The following is a 22,186-nucleotide window of genomic DNA, read 5'->3' as shown; positions in this document are numbered from 1 at the left end:
TTCAATATGGTTTTAGAATTAAAACATGTTTCATCATTTTATTATGCTGCATTTTTTTAAGATAAAGAAAAAAAAACTGATGTTTGAAATCTTGTTTATGCTTTAACAAGTTGAAGAAAAGTAATAAACACATAAAGCGAGGCCCGATACACATTAAAAAGAACAGATCCTGAAGATAATCCACAATGATATTTTCTTTTGGACTTGGACTGTGCCAAAATAGTAAACAATATAAAAAAAACTTTTAGCTGACATTGCAAACCTGAGATGATATATTGGTAACATCCAAATAAAAGTCATAATCTGGTATTAAATAAATATTCACAACCACCTTTCACCCATATGATAAAATACAACAATGTGTAATTATGTGAAAAGCTTTATACCTGTCAGAAGTCCACCTGTCCCTCAAATGTCAAAACTATTTAAATATAAAATGCTGTGAAAACTTTGAAATGCTTTTTGTGTTTATAGAGCACTCCCAACACTTTCTTTTACAATGTTTTGAGTTTTTACTATTGTATTTGTTGTTTATTATGTTGCTGCATTTTCAAAATAAAATGTTTACAAACATTTGACACCATTCGTGTTGCTCTGAGTTTATTTATAAGACTGATAAATAACAGAATTGAACCTTTATGGTAAACAATACCTGCTGTATGAATGTGAACTAGTGGGGTTAAAATGTAAAACCCAACAATACAATGTGACTATGAACTCTGAATGTTTTCTGGGTCTAAACTTCTGTTGCAACACTTGTGTTGAAGCGCGACACCAGAGGAGAGTACCGCAGCTGCTCCTTCAGCTCATCCATCTCTCTGAGCAGTGACGATTCCTGAAGGTTGTACTGTGGAGACAAAAACATCCTGATGTAAAACTAGACGCATTCAACTTAAATGAAAGTGCAACAGTCTTCAGCAACCCCTCATCTTTATGTGTTGTCTGGGAAAAAAGAGAACAGAAGAAAGTCAAAGTCCCAAAGTCATCATCACGCCCTGGTGAAATCACATCTCTGTATTTGACCAAGGCCTGTGGGGAGCGATGAGCTGCAGCTGCGGCTGTGTTCAGGAACTATTTGGTGGTTTAACCCCCCATCCAACCCCTTAAAGCTGAGTGTCAAGCAGGGAGGCGTTCGGTCCCATTTTTAAGCTCTTTGGTATGACCCGACAGGGATTTGAACCCTGATCTACCAGTTTCAGGGCAGACACTCTACCACTAGGCCACTGAGAAGGTAGTAACGCTTCTTCTTTGAGACTTAAATGCTTTAAAAGACACATTCTAGTGAAAATATTCAGAGACAATTGCCCCTCGGGGATGATTAAAGTTTTTTTGAATTTGAACTGAATTTGAATAACTGGATAAATAAATAAACCCCATCACTAAAGGCCTTTAAAAGCTAAGACATTTTCTGCTGCAAAGAGCAAAAAAGTTGTTTCTACTCAATTGTTGTAAAAACATTTTATTGTTATGAAACTTGAAAAATAATAATTTGACTTGAATGACGATTAACAATAGTTTAATTACCTTTACATCATTATGACGCACCTTGATTATAAAAACAACAACAAATGAAAATCACCAGACAAACTCACCCTGACTGCATATTTATACAACTGCTCAGCCTCCGTGAGTCGTCCAGACTGAGAACAAAAGATTTAATCAGGTTAATAGTTTTAGGAACAAAAGGTTTTTTTTTTTCTGAGGGGTGCTCTGTTGCTCCCAAACATTACATTAAGATGAATTTGCTTTTTTCTCTTTAAACTGCAGAAAACAGCGAGATTGCTTGATTAAAAGGTCCCGTATTCTCTAGACAAAAAGGGCAGCCTTTTCCATGAGGGGGGAAAGCGTCGGTCCCAGACTGTTCTAGAACATATTCTAATCAGCATGAACCTTAGAGGCAGAAGCAGCCGTGTGAGAGGTTGTGCGTTTTCTCACCCTGAGGCAGATCAGAGCCAGGTAGGCACACACCTCTGCGTTCTCTGTGTCCAGATGGTTGGCTGCAGTCAAAGCTTCCTCAGCTCCACGCAGCTCTTCCAGCTGGACCAAAACACAAACAAGAAACAAGTCATTAGAACATCACGGTTCCTAACCATCGCTGACTGATACTAATGGATCTACTGTAGCGGGTAGTTCAGCATCGGCCACGAGGATAATTCATTATGTGTGTTTACCTGCAGTGTAAACTGCTTCTAGGACAATAATCTCATTTAGATTTCTATAAAATTTAATTAGTAAACTTGTTCAACACAAAACCAGATCAATTCAAATTTCAGTAAAAGTATATAATAATTTCATAAGCAAACCCTTACCCTGTAACAAGCTGTACCCAAGCCCAGCCACGTCAGGCATGACGGAGAACGCTCACAAGCCTGCAGATAAATGTCTTTGGCTAGCTCAAACTGAAATTATAAATTAAAATTAGTTAGGCAGAATTTATTGAAACATTTCTTTGCTTCAGAATAACTAAAATGTTTACTCTTTTACAGACATTTACATAAATAATAGATCTTTTTTTTTAAGATCCAGGAGAGTCCAAAGGGGTTCGAATGAAGGCAACTGAACTTGTTTGGTTTCTTGAAGACATTTCGCTTCTCATCCGAGGAGCTTTGTCAGTTCTGACTGGAATCTCCTTTGAAGGAAGGCAGGCTGAATGCCCCAGAGGCATATTGCTGCCCCAACACTCCACTCTCATCAGAATTCAAGCTCACAGCCTGTTGTACACCAGTGGCGGCTGGTGAAAAATATTTTTGGTGGGGCTGTGCTATTTTTTATTTTTAAACAATCTTGTGCTTTCTGAGCTTTGTGCACAACTCCACTATTTCCTGAATTAAGCACAGCTCTTTTATTTCCTGTCTTACATCATTGGACAAACTGATTAATCCAGGTGTGTCTGACTATTGGCACGCTGCCTTGTGGACCAAGGTTGAAAAATACTGCATTAAATTGCACATAAAATAACATGACCATAAATGGTAAATAGGCAATGCAAGAGGCAAGTAACAAAAACATTTTGTTTAATTTCAACATTTGAGTGAACACGAAAAATTATGAGCAGGTCACTGTTACAGTAATGGTAGTAAACACTACTTAGACAAAATGCCAGAAATTTACACTGTTAAATATTTCTGGAGTGTTGTGCCAAGGTCAACTTTATACAAAGATCAAGTGGATGCATTTGTGTGTGTGTGTGTGTGTGTGATACCTCATTTGTACAGAAATGTTGCCCTTCTGTCCTTCTGAGTGGCAAAGCTCTCGATGACCTTTTTATTGAAGTCAGGAATGTTTGTAAAAAGCTTTTTCTCCATGGAGAGCATGGCAAGAGCATTCAGCCCATCCTGTGTCATGGTGTTCCTCAGGAAAGTCTTAATCCTCTTCAAAGTAGAAAAGCACCTCTCTGATTCGGCTGTGGTCATGGGTGTGGTGACAAGAATCTTTAAAAGAGTGACAGTCTCTGTGAACGTGCTTTGAAGATTGTTCTCCATGAAAAACTGGAAGAGAGTCAGTGCACCAGTGCAAGCCCTGAACTCATGGTTCTCATAGATGAGGGATAGCTCTGTTCTGAGCTTAGCTTTGTTCAGCATGGGGTAGGCCTCTACAGCGGTCGCCAGTGCTGCATCTGGGAACTGCGCTGTGTGTTGCACAAACAAGTCACTTTGTAGCAGAGTGGCAGCAACGAGGTGCTTGGTAAAAGAGAATCGCTCATTTGTATGGCTCAGGATGGTGTCAGAAACCTGTCATATGATAAATAAAAAACAACAGATAAGTACATAGGAAACACTTTCATAGGAAATAATGTCATCAGTATCCTCTTACAAATGTCATATTTCCCAGTTTTTGGGACAATAAAACATTTCTAATTCTCAATTAGATGTTTTTACATTTGAAGTAAAAACATCTAATTGAGAATCAGAAATGTTTTATCATCCCAAAAGCTGGGAAATTTGTTTGCTGCAGCAGAAGTGTAACAAGTAAAATGGAATCAGATTGATGTATGTACAAATTTACATGAAATACACATTTACATGATTAAATATGTATAATAAGTATGTGTTGAAATCATAGACTGTAAATACATGTATTGAAATGAGTTTTTACTGTTATTGCACATTAAACAATGTACATGTTATTAAACAAATGTCCCTGTTTGTGGGACAACCAAGGATTTCTGATTCTGATTGTCTTGTTCACAGAAATGTAATGTACAGCTTACCTCTGCATCCAGCTGCTGTTCTCCCTGGCCAAACGTCCTTCGTTTCTTCCGTTTCCCTCGTCGAGCTGCATGGCAACGTTAGCTCGGCCTAGCATGGCTAGCTTCACCGTGTTGTCCATGTGTGTCCGGGATGACTCGTGTTTCTTCACCTTCTCAGAAAAATGTTTCATGTCTGTAACTCCTGACACAATCAATGCCTTATCTGTCCCAGTCGTTTTGAATAACAAACACGGAAAGCAAAATAAAGCATTAGCGTGATTGCATCCAGTTAGCCAAGCCTTCCTGGTGTACCAATTTCGGGAGAAGCCTCGTGTGTACAGTTTACCCTTCTCCTTGTCCTGCTGGCTTATCTTTACTTCGGGCTGATCTGGTCCAAGCTCTTTGACATTAAGTTTTTCAACCATTGTTCTCCTCACGAACGGATACTGGAGAAGAGACCGAACTGAATTCAGTGGCTGCTGAGATCCGGTAGATCCGGATGCTCGTTGTAGGCCCACTCTTGTCCATCACTGCATCTGCGTCACCACCAAATAAATACCTTGCTCGAGTCGAGCTCAACCCAACACCAACGAACAGCCTTGGGCAGTAGCTCTATCGCCCTTCAGGCTTCCGAATCGATGACGTTGATTGGATGCATTTCCATTCTTATGCGTTTGATTTTCTTGTCAGCAATTGGCTGGCTGCTTCACTGCTGTTTGGGCGATCTTTCTGTCGCCTCCACCGCTTGGCAGGGAGCTTCTCACCAATGATATAGATATATATGTATGATTTGTTTTTGTTACAAAACACACAATTAACTTAGAATATACGATTATTGTTAATTTTATGTATTTATTTTTTTAAATAAAAATTAAAAACACTGGGGAAAACTGGGGGCGGCACCCTATCGCCCTCTAGTGGCCAGCCGCCACTGTTGTACACCCCCACCGCACACAGAAAACCCATGAGCACCCTCACACTGCACTATAAGGAGCAATATCGTGCCTAAGCTAAACACTGACACTTCGGCATCTGTCAACTCCAAAGAATACCCATCTCTGCTCCACACTTACAGTACCTCCCACAATGCAGGAGTACATGCTCTACAGTTTCCAACTCCCCACACCGACACCTCCCATCCACATGCCTCCCAAATAAAAACAACCCATCCCAGAGGCCACTATGGCCACTCAACCGCAACCTGTTTAGAACCACCAAGACCCGCCTCTGCAGACACAACCAGACTCCCCCCAGTCCTCACCAATTGCTACAAACCATAATAGGTCCTACCCTTTCGCCCCCCATCCCACGAGGCCTGATTGCTTCCTTTACTCCTCTTTAGATGGTTTGAGAGAGGAAGGAACCTATGTCAAACAGGAAAAACCTACATTAAATAGGGGAGGACTCATGTTTCATCTTTCCAACACTTATAATGCAGCTCTGAATCTAATTCCCAAACAGTTTCAGTCTATAGGTTCACACCTTCCTGCATCTAATCAACAATTCCCACACAACTGAGGCTAACAACTCCTCGGGGGTAGGGAGGAGGGGTTTTCAGAGTGAGTTTCTGCTAGTTAAGCAACAATAGACAGCTACAGCTTATAAGCTTGACTCTCCCATATTCCAGTTAGAATTGATAAAGCTCAGATGAGAAGCTAAACGTCTTCAAGAAATCAAAGAAGTCCAGTTGCCTTCATTTGAACCCTTTTGGATTACCATGACCTGGATGACTGAGAATCTTCAGTATCCAGGTGAGGTAATGAGAGTTGTTTTAATGTTTTAGTAAAACCACACACACACACACACACACACACACACACACACACACACACACACTTTGTGGCTGCAGAGATTATAGGTTTAAACAGTTTAACCCTCCCACTGTCCTAATGGGTGTGACCCCATGGTGGTTCATGTGGGCTGCATGGTGGCGCAGTGGTTAGCACTGTTGCCTCGCAGCACGAAGGTTGCAGGTTCTAAACTCGGCTCTGCTGTGGCCTTTCTTCATGGAGTTGCGTGTTCTCCCCATGCATGCGTGGGTTTCCTCCGGGTACTCCGGTTTCCCCCACAGATCACAACATGCCCTATAGGTTATAAATTGTAATTCGCTTTGGATAAAAGCGTCTGCTAAATGAATAAACATAAACCCCGTGAGGAAAGTTGACCATTGAGCAGAGTTGATGGTTAATCCCTTGGGCCCACATGACAGGGGTGAGGAGTGAGCAACACCTCTAAATAATGAACTTTAAAGTTTTATAAGGAAAAGGACAGAAATTAAATGTCAAATTCCATCTAATGAATCATCAGCAAATGCAATACAAGAGATCACCTTGTTCTCCAGGAGATAGATGGATCCCAGACGAAGAAGAACTATGTGAGATTCTGATGGGGGTTCTGGAAACATCAGGCTGCATTTATAACTCTTCTGGGCTTCAGAAAAGACACCTTGCAGATAATGGCAGTGGCCGTTCAATGCCCAGGTGTCTGGGTCCTGTAGGAGTGTTGACTCAGTCAGGTGACTTTGGGACATTATTATAAAAGACAACATAAATGTAATCGAAGGAAAATAAAGTATTTGTGTGCTACTGTCAGTAAACCTGATGTTGGAATAAAGGAAGTGCTTTTAGAACTGTGATTAGAAGATAGACGTACAGAATAGTAATGGAGGCTTAGCAGCAGGAAACAGTGACTGATCAGATATAAAAGGTCTAGAATTATTATGAACTGGACATATTTTACACGTTTGCACAAATGTATATCTCCAAAAAATATCAACAATTTTTCAGTGAGAACATTCTTTATTGTGGCTAAATATCTACTAGAAACCATCATGTGTGTGATGGGAGGATGGCTAATAGATGGACGGTATGATGATGTGGTTCGTTTCTGTTTTTACTCTCAAGCAACCACAAAAACGTTATTAATACCTGCTTCATCCAGCAGGAGGCTGCAGAGAGCTTCACATGATACAAGAAGGGATATGAGCAGCAGCCAATCACACCCCAGCACACATGCTGGTTTGTGTTCGGGAGAAGAGAAGCACTGAGATCATGTGACCTTACCTGATCTCTATAAAGCGTGGCCTTCTTCAGAGTGGTAGCAGCCTTGCAGGTGTCCCCTTTGAGCATCTGCAACTGGGCCAGATTATAGAGGTAGGAACCAGTGTGACCACCTTCAGAACACAGCAGCTCCTGGGCCAGAACTTGTTCTGCCATCTGTCAACAGTAAACCAGATGTCTACGACTGGTTCTCATTTGATTCAGTTCCACAGCTGAGAGTTTAAACCAAAACTAGATTCATCAATAATCCTTCATGAGGTCATTCTAATGTGTTCTCACTGACATCTAAAGGGTGTGTGGTCGTTTACAGCCATGTGTGCTGAGTGTGTGTACCTGAAAGGCTCCGTTCTGCAGCAGGAACTGGACTGTGTGTGTATAAATGCTACAAGAGAGTTTAGATAGAGACGACATGGAGCTGTCATCTTCTGCTGAAGACTCTTGGTGCTCTTCTGTGTCTAAACACTCAAAGTCTGACACAAATAAACAACAAGGTTGGTAAAAGTGGGTCCTGTGTCTCCAGAGAGGACAAGATAAGAAAAATGCAAACGACATGTATTTACAAACATTAATGACCTCACAAAGCATTTTTATGCTGCACCTCACCTTAACTGTGTGGGACTGAGCTGTGACAGATGTCTCCCTCTCACCTTTCAGGGCCTTGTCCCTCTTAATGTTTTCGCTGCTGTCTTTCGTCTCTTCTTCTTTGTCTGTTTTGTTGTTGGCTTCTGTTTCCTCGAGCACCCGTTTGGCCTCCGCAAAAGCCCTCTCAGCCACAAAGGGTTCATTTAGTCTCTGGTGGAGCAAACCTGATCCAAAAAGGTCAAATGACAACATTTTTGACATGTTTCACTCCTGCTTCAGCTCATTGACATCTTATAACTAGACCCCAGTAGAACCTGTTGAGACCAAGACAAAACAAGCTTTCCCTAGTGGCTGGTTCCAGAACAAGTGTCAGCCACCTCTTCCTCTGTGTCCTTCTCCTTAATAAAACATAAAAAAACACCTGAGATCTTTTATGAGTGTTCATGTAGCACTCATCTTGCTGCTAAATATTAGAATACTAAATTTTCTACGAAATTCCATTCATCCATTTTCTTTCGCTTATCTGGAGTTGGGTTGCAGGGTAAGGGGCCTAAGTCAAGAGGCCCAGACTTCCCTCTCTCCAGCCACTTGGGCCAGCTCTTCCAGGGAAATGCCAAGGCATTCCCTGGCCAGCTGAAAAGCTTAGTCCCTCCAGCGTGTCCTGGGTCTTCCCTTGGGTCTCCTCCCAGTTGAATGTGCCCAGAAAAACTCACCATGGAGGCATCTAGATCTAGCCTTAAATAATTGTCCCGCCCCTACTTTGGCAGTTGTCCTCCTGTTACCTAGCAACTGCTAACGCACTAGTAGAAGCTGCAGAAATGGAGCTCGCACATGTTTAAAACGTTTTCCTTGTTTTGTTACTGTTTGAAGAGCTACAGCAGATGTACGCCGGTGTTCTGAGAAATTCTGTTCCCCTGAAATATGTTTTCCCTAATAACTTAGGCAAATAAAGAACAAATATTTCCAAATTCACAGGACTTCATGTCCATAACGGGACGACTAAACAACCTCAAGTAAAAGATGGTTAAACTGGGTGAGATTGCATTACTTTCAAAAATGATAAATAAACTTGCTGGAAAACAGTGAACAACAATGTTTTACTGTACTTTTTACTGTTTTTAGGATGAAATATAAATAAAAAAACATCACAAGCATGACAATATTACATTACATAGTTTTACAGTAAAAGTCGATCACAAATGGTGTGAAGAATGCCGGAAGTGCGAGCTCCCGGCACGGGGAAACAAATCAGCCTGTCCTGCAGTTGCATCTCGGGATTTAGAGGTGAGGAGACTACACCGCACCTGTTCTCAAAATCAGGGAAAAGAAGAACGGAATTCCAGACCACATTCTGAGCACTTTTTGAATTTGGACAGTCTTCATCGCGGCGCTGTGACGTCTCATAGGCACGCAGGGCACGCACGCAACGCCTGAATTTGGACCACTCAGCCGCCAGCCAGCGTCTTCGTTCCGATTCATACCGCTGACGCTGCTGTGCAAAATCACGCATGCGCACACGTGCGATTGCGTCATAAACGAAGTTCTCTTGTCAGGGTCTGGCACATCCAAAGTCCTTCACTTTGGGATTCCCAAGAGAGACAGACGTATTTCTGACCGTCCACACAGCATTGCGTTATATTGTTTTATTGAATTATTTCAATAACCAATAACCACCTGTTGAAAATGAGCAGTGAGGAATACAAACACCAGTCCAAAAAGATTCCGTTAAGGGGGGAAATTCTCCCCAGAGCCGTAACAAGGGTGAAACTAACCCACCTAAAAACAAGCGGCTCCAAAACAAGCAGCAGTTTATAAGCTCGTTTGCTTGAGGGCAAAGTTTCTGATTACTTGAATTAGGGATGCAGTGATACCACTTTTTTCCAAACCGATACGATACCGATACTTGGATCTGAGTACTCGCCGATACCGATTACCAATACCGATACTTCTACCACACAAAAAATGCAATGATTTGGAATACAGATTTTATTTTCTTCTCTGCTTTCAACAGGAAAAGACTGTGAGGTAGATAAAAAGTAAAATATATGAATGGAAATCATCAGAAAACTTAGGTGAACAGGTGTAAAAACGCCTCCAGTGAGAGTCGGAGATCACATTCTGATGGAGCCAACAGGACCACATCATCTGCAAAAAGCAGAGACTCAATCCTTAGGCCACCAAAACGGATCCCCTCAACATCTTGGCTGCGCCTAGAAATCCTGTCCATAAAAGTTTTGAACAGAATCGGTGACAAAAGGCAGCCTTGGAGGAGTACAAATCTCACTGGGAACGAGCCGACTTACTGCCGGCAATGCAGACCAAGCTCTGACATACAGGGACCTAACAGCCCGTATCAGAGGGCCCCTGGTACCCCGTACTCCTGGAGTACACCCCACAGGGACCCCATGGGACGTGGTCAAACGCCTACTCCAACTCCAGAGGTGGAACGTAACGAATTACATTTACTCACTTTACTGTAATTTAGTAGCTTTTTTGTATATTTATACTTTTTAAGTCATTTTTAAAAGCTGTACTTTTAATTTTACTCGAGTAAGTTTTTAAAAAAAGAATTGTAATTCGCTACATTTTAAATCATATCCGTTACTGAGTAAAAACAAATTATAGGCTTAACAAATTAAAAATATTACGTGTAGCAGCGTCGGAACAGAAAGAGACACCTGCATGAGCACCGCATCTAAACCGTGGGGGTGTGGGTGTACACTTCTACTCCAAAACATCAGTTCAGTCCTCGTGATCCACTCGCTGTTCACCTCCTCTCTCCCTCCTTTCCTCCTCTCCTGTGGGTTGGAACCCGCACCTTTGCGCACCGGTGTGACGTCATCACAATTCCACTCGGTTCGGTAGCCAGACTCGGTTCAGTGTTTGAAATGTGTTTCCCTACCGCTCCGCAATCCTGCGGCAAAATAACGTTTAGCGCTCATAACAAGTGGATTCCCAGCGCTTTGCTCATAAAACAGAAGACCTGCAGGCCTCCGTGAGTTAAAACATCCTGATACTGTTCAGGTGTAAACATTGTGCTCCATCCCTGTGTTTGAACTCAGAAGATGCTCCTTGATGCCACAGATGATTTAGCTTGTTTCTTTCTTTTACTCCAGAATAAGAGATTCAATTATTACTAAAGCAGTTCAGTGTAGTTAAATTAGTCATGGCGTGTGTGTGTGTGTGTGTGTGTGTGTGTGTGTGTGTGTGTGTGTGTGTGTGTGTGTGTGTGTGTGTGTGTGTGTGTGTGTGTGTGTGCGCGCGCGCACAGGAGGGCCGTGGTGACCATGTATATTTTTCTTCATAAGAAGTCTATGGGCTGCTCTTTGTCTGATCCCTCACCTAGGACCTGTTTGCCATGGGTGACCCTACCAAAGGCATAAAGCCTCAGAACACTTAGCTCCTAGGATCATTGGGACACTCAAACCCCTCCACCACAGTAAGGTGGCAGCTCAGGGAGGGGGGTCTACGAAAGTCAGTTGTAATGATTTAACTGATGCTTGAAAACTTAAAGGTTCTTAGTGAGTTAGTGGGACTTTCAGCTGTTCTTCACCAACTGAGGAAAATGGAGGACAATTGTCATAGCATGATGTCACTTATGATGTGATGGTTGATATCAAACCTACAGACTGAAACACTGAGCTGCAGGATGCAGCCACACCTGCATCTGCACACCACACATCTTCATTAGTATTATTATATTTTACTTTAGCCTCTATCACATTGAAAAAACAACAGATTATTTCTGGTTTGGACATGAGTGTTAGCAACAGCAATAAGGATAAACAAAGAGGAGTCTTTGATCCTCATCTCACCCAGAAGAGTCCAGGCCGACACACTGGGGGGGTCTATGCTGGTAGCTCGCTCCAGGAGGATCTGGGCATGTTTGTAACGCTCAGACATCACGGCCAAAACGCCACACATCATCAGACTAGACATAGAAGAGAAAATGCAGTGGATGGGCGTTCCGGTGGCAATGCAGATTAATACAGATTCTCATTTACACCATAGCAAAGTAACTCTTCAGCTTTAAGTACAGATAAATCATTAAAAGGTGTGATGTTAATGAGACATAATCCATGACTAGCTAGAAGCCAAATGCAACACAGTGTAGATCATTTGTGTTTATAGTGCAGAACAGGCATGGCCAAAGCATGGTTTGGCGACATTTTTGGGACTAAAGTAGAATGTGTTTTTTCCAGAAGGTTATTAATGTAGATTGACACTTTTAACATTTTCTGTTCGGATTTTCATTAATAGGAGCTAAAAAAAAATTAAACCACCATTAAACAAATTCTGCATTTCCCAATCAAAACAATGACATTTGTGTGGTCTGCAGGAGTTTTGGCCCTTGTTGGTTTGGTCTCCCTGGTGAAGATGGAGCATGTCTAACCTGGGCTGGTGTGCTTGTTGGATGGACACAGCCTCATGGAAACACTCGTTGGCCTTCATGTGGTCACCGCTCAACATGTATAAGCTTCCCCACTCAAACATATACAAGGGTTCATCAGGGTTCCTCACTACCAACTACAGATAAACAAAATCCATATTTCATTAGTAATTTTAGCTCCTTTAGAAGCCATAGTGATAACAGATCCAGACACATGGTGAAATGGTCTAAGAATCATCTAAGATCCAAGTCCAGTGAGCTCACAGATATTTATAACATCTAATCAGTGACAACATCTATACAGGAACATTTTGATAATTGTCTGCTTTTACTGGGCACATTTCATTTAAGTTAATCTTTAAGTAAAATAGCATTAGAAATAATAGAAGTTCATCAAGTTCTTTCTTTTTGTACCTCTTGGTAGTACTTAGCTGCTTTCTGGTAATTCCCAAAAAGCTGTGCCTCTCTAGCAAAATGTCTAAGTTGTGAAGAATCTAAGGAGATTTCACTGCAGTCCTCATCAACGTCACTGGAATAAATCTGTAGCAGAGAAGAGTAAACATAAACAGAAACACATTAGATGTCCTTAAAATAAAACATATGCAGGAACTTCTATTTGTTACCTTGTTTAAAGCTGCATGCATCTCACCCACCAGCTCCACGTAGAGCCTGCTGGTGAATGTCTGTAGCTCCTGAGGGTTAGTGATGGGATCCACCTGCTGCATCTTGTCACGTACAACCCCCACCACAGCATGCTGCAAACCAAAATCACACACATTTAATACGTTCTGATAGAGGTGGAACCATTACCAGAGTAAAATAACATTTTTAAAGCTATAGCATCCTTAGAAATCCTTAGTTGATCCCTGCAGGATTTTATTCTGACCTTCATCTGCTCTTTGAAATGGAAATATCTCCCAGAGAGATTGAGGCCTCCCATCAGCTCCACCAGCATTTGCTCTTGGCTAAGGCCGTGTGACAGATTGGGATTTGCTCCAAACATCTCCTGATACTGCTCTGAAACAGCAGCTACCGTGTTGCCCACCTGTTGGTGAAAGTCTAGCACTGCCTGTACACACACACGCACGCGCGCGCACACACACACACACACACACACACACGCACGCGCGCGCACACACACACACACGCACACACACACACACACACACACAAACACACACACACACACACACACACAAACACACACACACACACACAAATGTGTGGATAAATCAAAAAGCTGCTCTCCCTGATTGCACATTCCAGTCTGTTTGTGTTTATTTACTCGTTCTGCTCCACTAGGACCTGGAGGCTGAGGTCTGGGTGGGATCAGTGCCTGCAACCTGCAGGAAATAGAAACACAAAAACATTACCCTACTTCCTCTCATCTCCACAAACATATCAGCACAGTTCTGGTAACGCCGGATAACATCAGAAACAGAGACAGACAGATTTCTGTAGCACAATACCTTCTGGCTAGCTCCTCTGGAGATGGTTTTGGTACCAGCGGTTTCTCCAAGACTATTTCAACAATAATATAGGTTCTGGCCTCCGTGTACGTCTGCCTCAAACAGAAGTATGTTTTAGTCTCGTATCCTGGCTGCTCCTTTTACAGCTGCATGTAGTTATTACACTTTAGCTGTTATGGTGTCTTGTGTCAGCGTTTGTGTTGCTGTTCAGTGGGAGCTTACATTTCCTTCTGCGGTGACTGGTACAGCAGCAGCCAGGATTTCTAACACATCTTCAGATTGAGCTGCCCTTAACTTAAGAGCTTTCTGGTGGATGAACAACTGATCATATTAGACTCCAGCTTCTACCACAAAATCATTTTTATTGTTAGTTATTGAAAAACACAAGGTCACAAACAAGCTGTATGACCTTGGTCTTTGATCTGATGACATGATTCTTATATGAAGAATAACCACTGACCCTGACTATTGCAGCCGTTCTGGTCCTTTTAGGTGAATCATTTTGGTTCCTCCGTATTTGTTTCTGGAATCCAGCAGCCAATATGCTGCGGGCTTTTGCCTGGAAGGCTGCAATCTTAGCCTGCTCCTTTAACACACTGACTGTCTGTTTGGACTGTGAGGGATCAGAGCAATGCCTGATCAACACTTTAACAGAGATGAATCATTTAATGTTCATTTAGCTCATGTTTTATTTAGATAAGACCTGGCAAACAATAAGGGAAAACATTCTGCAGATTTTGTCACTGAACTTAAATTTACAAGGATGTGTGAACCCGTTTGACCTTGATGAACAGCTCAGACTCAGAGAAGGGCTCAACATGGTACGCTCCTCTGATGCGCCTGACTCCTGGAACCAACAGATGCCCCAGGTCCACAAACGCCAAACCGTGGAAGGAGACCTCCGGGTTTTCAACATTAAGCTACACACAGACACACACACACGCACTGGGTGAGACGGCTGACACAACAGAACCAAGGGGAGGCTAAAAACACTCAAACCTTCTTCGGTAGGTCCGATGATCGCATAATCTCCACAGGCAACAGTCTGCTCTCAGTGATCTTCTGTTGCAGCCTGAAATGATGGTCAACAGTGTGTGTTAAGAGTTAATCCTCATTTCTTCATTCATTCTGTCGCTTTAAAGGGTTTTTGATTTTAAAATCATTATCAGTCAAGTCCTTGAAGCTGATCGTTTTCAAATAAATTATTTTTTGTGAGCTACGTTCCACTGATCAAAGAATGGTTTTAGACTAAAAAGGGATTTCAGCACAAGAGAAAAAAAAAAGACTGTTTAACTTTTCTGCCACAGTTCTTGTAACATCTTGGTGGCAGCAGTAGCTCAGGAGGTAGAGCGGACTCACTCATGATCAGAGGATTGCGGGACCAATCCCAGCTCCCGCCAGAGTACTCTGCTGTTGTTTTTTTGGGCAAGACACTTCACCCAACTTGTCTATGTTGGTAGTGGGCAAATGGCAGCCTCGCCTCAAATTTGAGAGTGCATGAATAATAATAATGGAAGTGCTTTGAGTGCCTAGAAAAGTAATAAATAAATACAATCCATTATTATTATTAAGAGAAACCTAGGCACAAAATTCAGTATAAATGAATGTTAAACTTTAATTTGCAATGCTGATAAACTATGTTAAAGTCAAAATGTTACAAAAATGTGTGCATGTGTCCTCTCAGGGGACGGATGATTGGATTTCACTTTGCAGACTCATCAAAGACACCAGAGGATGTGACGACCAGAGGAGGAAGTGTGTGTGCAGCTAACCTGGAAGATGCTCCTGCATCCAGAAAGCAGCACGTCTCCGTGTCCCAGCTCACCCTGTCCTTCATCGTTTCTGCCTCTTTACGAAAAGGCCGATCCTGCAGGAACATTCATAAATAATTCTGTTTCTATAATCCTCAGAAGGAACAGGTGTACGTTTCTATAATTAGTCTCTATGTTGGCATGTTGCCACAACCACCTAAGGTATCAGTAAAGTGATAGAAAGTACCTCTAGAGCAGTTAACTCCCCGTCCTCTTGTTTGATGGGCTCTGGCAGAAAAAATCTTCCGGGGAAAAAGTGGTTCAGTGGTTCTAACTCAGCCTGATGTGGTCTCTTCTTCTGGCGACCCTTGACCTCTCTCTGTCCCCCCGCCTTCAGCTGTCCTCCACAGAACATCAACACCTGATCTTTCTATTGCACGCAAAAGAAGAATTACAGTTTTAACACGAAGAGTTTCAGATTTGAATTTTTTATTCCCAGAGGGCAGCAAATAATAGAATAGAATAGAATTAAAAGCTTTTATTGTGATTGCAACAACAAACAAGAAGATTTGTGGGTAATGAGCTCCAAAGAGGGGACTCATCTTAAACCTCACCTCTGCACTCAGAGGGACCTCTATGGCAGCGGTGTATGTGTAGGGGCTGGGGGCGGAGCCTGATGGCAATGCCCATGCCTCAGGGACAGAATAGGCTGTTTCCACGGTTACCCTCAGAAGGTTAGAGGCTGCAAGTTCAGCCTCAGACAGCAGGGGATTTAGAACACTGACATAGACATCCAGGGTTGGTTGCTGAGTGATCAAATAATAAAGAACATTCACATTTTAATTTAAAATAATTTCACGGGATTTTAAGCTCATTTAAACTTTTATATAAGTATAAACTTTAAAGCTGTTATAGCAAATCTGTAAACAAGCAAGGTTTTGAATGCAAACTTGGTCATAGAACACTCTTCTCTCAGATGCTTCTGATAGATATATAAATATGTATATATATATATATATATATATATATATATATATATATATACATATATATATATATATATATATATATATATATATATATATATATATATATATATATATATATATATATATGGTATGAGCCAGTCCTCACTGTCTCGACTTCAGCGGGTGCAAAATGCCACTGCTCGACTTTTAACTGGTACAGGGAGGAGCAGGGGTGGACTGGGACCAAAATCTGGCCCTGGAATTTTTACGAAATGTCGGCCCTCCCCATTGGGAGAGCAGTGGGGGTGGGGGGTGTTGCTGCCCGCTGACTCGTCTCTAGGCCAAATGTGAGATCTAATATGGACTGGGACTGTTAAATTACATGCAGGGCCAGACCGCTGTGACCGGGAACCCTGGCCTTCCAGATCAGCTCAGTCTCCACGGGCGGAGATCAGCGGGACATTAGCTACATGCTAACGCGGTAAAACAACTCCTACGTCATCGCTCTACCGCGTTTTTCTTGCTAAAAACGCCTGGAAAAATTCTGTTAACTTCAGGTTACCATGTAGCTAATGTTCTGCAAATCACCAACTATGGAGTCGTGTTGGCCCAAGCTGGGCAAGCAGCCCACTTGGCTAAGCGGCCCACTGGGACAGTGCCAGAATGCCAGATAGGCCAGTCCACCACTCCTGTTTTATCTTCACTGCAATGGCTGCCTGTCCATTTTAGAGTTCATTTTAAAATTCTTTTATTTGTTTTTAAGTCTTTAAACGGTCTTGCCCCACCCTACCTCTCTGAGCTACTGCACATTCACTCCTCCTCTCGGTTGCTCAGGTCATCTGACCAGTTGCTTCTGGACGTTCCAAGGACACAGCGTAAGCTCAGAGGGGATAGGGCCTTCGCTGTTGCTGCTACCAGACTATGGAACTCTTTGCCGGCACATATTAGAAAGGCCTCCTCACAGAAAACTTAAAAATCATCTTTAAAGACCCACCTTTTTAGCTTGGCTTTCAACACCGTATGTAGTTTTGGACTTCTTTTTTGATTTTAGTGTTTTATTATAGTGTGCTTTTAACTTATTTATTATTATTTATGTATTTTATTCTGTTTTATGCTTTTATGTTTTTATGTTCAGCTCTTTGGTCAGTAAGGGCTGTTTTTAAAGTGCTTTATAAATAAAGTTGGCTTGACATGTATATATATATATATATATATATATATATATATATATATATATATATAACTGTGCTTTAACTACTCTACACCCTTTAAGTTCAATGATTGTGTTGACTTCCCTGACTCACTCGTGTCAAATATATTATGTGACTCTCATGTTTACATTGTTAATTTTCATTTTCCTGTGAGGTTACAGCATGAGCAGCTTCACTCTAAGATTAACAAAACATTTATTTTTGATTCTGATTGAGGCCTCTATACCTACCATGAATGTTCTGTTATAGAAGTCCTTCTAACTAACCTTCACAGCAAAGCCTTGCTGAGATTCCTTGAGTCCCGGGCTGTTGACAGGAATGACCGGCACTGTGGAGGAAAAGCTGCACCGACCTGAAGACAAACAGAAAATCATTTCAGTAGAGAATCTCTTTAATAATCCATTTCTGATCCCTTGTTGCACACATTTGTTTTTTGGGAAGATTAACTTAAGCTGACCACAGCAGAAAAAATGGTCAGATCTCATGGGAACAGCTGTACCTTGTAGAAGTGGCAGCAGGTCAACCACAGCTTGGCCCAGTGCCAAAAATGTTGCCTCACTTTTCTTGGTCTCGGTTAGCACCTCCATCACAGTGACTGGTCAATAAAAAAAATACATTATTATTATTATTATTACTATTATTGTTTTTTTTAGCAACAACCATTTAGCAGTGTCATGATAAACCTCTAAGCTTCCTTTTGTTTTTGTTTATCAGGAAGTAAACCTGTGAAGCTATTATTTATGGAAATAATTTAAGTTTTAAGTAACCAATGCTTGTTTATCATGTAGAACCAGGGCCAGATTAACACTTTGTTGTACCCTGGGCAACAATGTCCAAGGGCCCCATCATCACGACCCAAGAATCACTATAATATGGTCACATACAGAATATTTTACTGTAATATGCAGTAAATATACTCAATACTTGAATGCCTGACATCACATAACCCACTCTGGATAACCTTTGACCCACCTTGTGTAGACTGACCAATGAGGAGAGGGTCTTAACTTGAGGCCCTCTCTTCATTGGTCAGTCTGCATGAGACTGACTCTCAACTGACGTTCAAAGTCATAGGCAGCGAAGCGTCTCTGTGCAGCGCAAAAGCTCGGGTGGACAGTTTGTTTAATATAGGGTGACCATATTTCCATTTCCAAACAAGAGGACAGGGGATCTGTGCCTATGACGTCACACTATGGCAACGCCACACAAACCACGTTGGGACCCATTTTTTGTAAGAACTAAATTAATATCAGATTCTGCCAATAAAAGGGCTCTAAAACAATAAATACTTAGCATATTTACTGCAAAATCTCATTTTTCTGCTTTAGTGCTGCAACAAGGTTTTGTTAATAATAAATTATTATACCTTTTGTTTTACTACAGCATCGGTACGCTTCCTGTGAACAGATTATTAAGGATGCTTGTTTCAGCTGTGAGATTAGATGATAGGATCAATGAAAAAATAAGTGTCACACACTCCATGGAAACTTTCAGAGAATCCACAAATAGTGGCTTTCAAATGGTTTTGTTACTTTTTGCAAGTTTAGAAAAGAAGTAGCTGAGACAGCATGTCTGATAATTTAGTTTTTCATCTGATAATATTAGAACATGTCAGTAATGTCTGAGGGGCTTTTACAAACACTGTATAACTAATACTCCTGGAGAGGGTATGAATTACACAGAGACTTCTGGGGAGCCCAGTTATGAGGTGGTGGTGGTGGTCTGTGTGTGTGTGTGTGTGGGGGGGGGGGGGTCATTTTACCTTGGCCCCCAAAATGTCTTGAAACGGCCCTGGGTGTGTGACTGAGTGTTGAAGGTGATCTGAATTGTATCAGATGTATAAGTATTACATGTGTGTAACTTATTGTTTTATACAGGTAAAAACATGTAGTGGAGATAAATCTACCTACATTTTACTTTTTGTTTTGTTTTCTTGTTTTTATTTCCTGTCCTGTCTGTCTCTCATCTTCCTGCATCTCCTCTAAACTCTCCAGAAAATCTGCTGCCTACATTCTTACTTTTTCACCTCATCAGTTACTTCTGAGCAGACCAAAGGGAATGTGTTGCAACCCTGACCGCAAAGCGGAGAGCGTGTTTCGATGCTGAGTGAGGTGAAATCACCGCAATACAGGTGATGAGCTCCGCAGTAGCAGAGCGCTTCAAGCACAAATAAGACAGAAAGTAGAGAACATGTGCGCACATGAACGATCGTGTGCTAATTATAGGTTTTTGGTTGCGCCACTTTGAAAATGGACTGTGCGCTAGATGCAGCAGCCTGGAGCGTTGCGCACTCTGTGCTCTCTGCTCAGAAGAGTCCATGAATGATGTAATATAGGTAGAAAACTTTTTTCCGGCTCCCCTGGATGTGTAGGATGTACAGCTCCCCCATAATTCGATCCCTGCTCCTGGATGAAAAGCCGGACATTTTCATCAATACAAGAACCCCCAGTCCGGACGCCCGGACAGAGAGTGAAAAGTGGACATGTCCGGGGAAAACGGGACGTATGGTCACCATAGTCCTCATAAAGCGGGAGATTACAGATACAGTATTTTGCTCGTGCCCTGGGCCCTTTAGAGTTTGTGGGCCCTGGGCAATTGCCCAGTTGCCCATATGGTTAATCCGGCCTTGTGTAGAACAGGTGAAACACGAATACCACAGGCCTCTCTATGCACACGATTAGTAACTCCAGAAGTGTCAAGTAGACAAAATCAGTTGAGTGTGACTTTTGCAGAAGTTGTCTGTGTGTGACGTAGAAAAGCCTCGTTATACATACAGAATTAAACTATAAATGACTTTATGATGTAGGTGGCACACACACACACACACACACACACACACACACAGAGCTTACATATGACTGGCTTTTGGGCGATGTTGTTAAGAGTCTGAGTGTCATTAGGTGGACTGAAGCTGCAGGTGAAGTTGTAATCAACACGTTGCTCCAAAATGTCGATCTGCTTCTTCTCCGACTTTCCCAGAATCTTTTCATCCATCGTTACCTGGAGCCAACTCTGCAGATGTTCTGTCTTCTTTCCTTCCTGAGAAGATATATAAAGCAACTGGTAACCGTAGATAGAACTCTATTTTCTCTCTAGCTGTTTATTTAAAATGAAAAAATACCACATTAAAAGTACGTTTTTGTTTCTAATATGAATTTATTGCTGATTAAAAGGTGCTATAGGCTAACGTTAGATAAGTCACTACTTTATTGCATGTTTTCACGAGCTTACCAAGTTGTTTCCACATAGAACCGTTATTTGTATATCCAGATTTGTTTCTGTCGTATTTTCAAATGCCTCCATTGTGACTTTATGTAATCAAAGAGCGTTTGCGAGCTAATGTTCTACAGTACAGTTACCGTGTTTAACCGATGGTTTAACCACAATTAGGGTTCCCCTGGCAACCGGGTCTGGTGCGTTCAAAGATCCTCGGAAAATGGCAGTTGGATCAAAACAAACAGGGAATCTCTGCCAACCAGCTTTTTAAATACACATCATGGACTAAGTTTGATTTGTTTGTTGTTTTTTGTTTGTTCAGTTTGCTATTTTATGTCTCCCCGCCCCAAACAAGTGCTTTATGATGAACGAAGACAATTTGCCAAAAGGAAGATGTAACGGCATGTCTTGGACACTGCTTCAGCTGGATGTCTTTTGCCATCTGGTGGCAATTTATTGGCATTACAACAATCCAAACAAAATAGTTTCCGATGGTTTAGCTACACAATTTTCTTTTAGTCATAATCTAATTATGCAAAGCACAATAAAATATTTTATTCAATTAATTGCTGACTTTAAGAAGCGAGAATGATCTCAAAAGACACATCTATGGGGTTATTTAGTGTCATTACAAATTCCCATCCAAGCTTTTGGGGAAATCCAGTGAACCGTTGCAGTCGACACAAAAACAGCTATTTAATGTTATATAGATATTACGAAAACAAAATATACAAAATACAGCATTTGTTTAAAAGTACAAATCACTCTTATTTATATAGCATTGTTTTTAGAATAGACAACATGATGTGCTCACATCAGCAGCAGAATTTTGGACAGTTTGCAGCTGAGCAGTCATAGCCTGGCCGAGTCAAGCATTAGGCACTTTAAAACAGTCCAATCTGGAGGCAATAAAAACGTGGATTACAGTCTCCAGATGCACTTGTGTGCTCAGATGTTTATGGATTCCTTTATCCATCAAATATGTTGCTTTCTCTCCCTATGACTGCAGACCATCACGTGGAGCTCCTGTCTGTAATGCTTCGTTAGGGCTGATTTCAGAGTTTCCTTGTCAGCCAAATGTGGGAATGCTCGTGGACATGACAACTCCACACGCCACTCCCATATGATGCACACCACGCATAAGCCACGTCATCCATCCAGCAGATGACAGCCAATGAAGAAGGTCTCAGTGAGGAGCTGAAACTGTTGGCAGGAAAAAAAGAAAGTGCCATCTATTCTCTTGCTAATTCTGTCTATTAGGAGAAAAAATACACTATCTACTGAGGTCCAGTGAACTTCATCTCCATCATGAATCATGTCTTTTACCACTCCTTTTTGGAGTTTGGGTTCA

At 41.7% G+C, this 22,186-nt stretch overlaps 1 protein-coding gene across 2 annotated transcripts; it reads right to left on the bottom strand.

Annotated features, from left to right (window-relative positions):
* Nucleotides 1-597: 597 nt before the first annotated feature.
* On the bottom strand, nt 598-21,043 carry cfap70 (cilia and flagella associated protein 70). 2 transcript variants are annotated; one of them, XM_054732254.2, is made up of 26 exons: nt 20,851-21,043; nt 20,472-20,658; nt 18,119-18,214; nt 17,886-17,971; nt 16,055-16,246; nt 15,688-15,870; nt 15,462-15,556; nt 14,689-14,761; nt 14,472-14,609; nt 14,150-14,302; nt 13,912-13,995; nt 13,690-13,781; nt 13,506-13,563; nt 13,107-13,289; nt 12,844-12,975; nt 12,635-12,760; nt 12,224-12,357; nt 11,646-11,761; nt 7,896-8,054; nt 7,582-7,718; nt 7,252-7,404; nt 6,519-6,680; nt 2,310-2,399; nt 1,936-2,037; nt 1,593-1,640; nt 598-847 (listed from the first exon to the last, which is right to left on the bottom strand). In XM_054732254.2, the coding sequence occupies exons 1-26, from the start codon at nt 20,920-20,922 to the stop codon at nt 737-739; spliced, it is 3,162 nt and encodes a 1,053-aa protein (XP_054588229.2). In that variant the 5' UTR covers nt 20,923-21,043; the 3' UTR covers nt 598-736. The 2 variants fall into 2 exon arrangements, with proteins under 2 accessions (XP_054588229.2, XP_054588230.2); XM_054732255.2 differs by having other exon boundaries at nt 12,874-12,975.
* Nucleotides 21,044-22,186: the final 1,143 nt, after the last annotated feature.

This window comes from Nothobranchius furzeri, chromosome 9, assembly GCF_043380555.1.
Source record: "Nothobranchius furzeri strain GRZ-AD chromosome 9, NfurGRZ-RIMD1, whole genome shotgun sequence".
NCBI classification, from domain to species: domain Eukaryota; kingdom Metazoa; phylum Chordata; class Actinopteri; order Cyprinodontiformes; family Nothobranchiidae; genus Nothobranchius; species Nothobranchius furzeri.
This window is presented reverse-complemented; position numbering and strand designations above follow the sequence as displayed.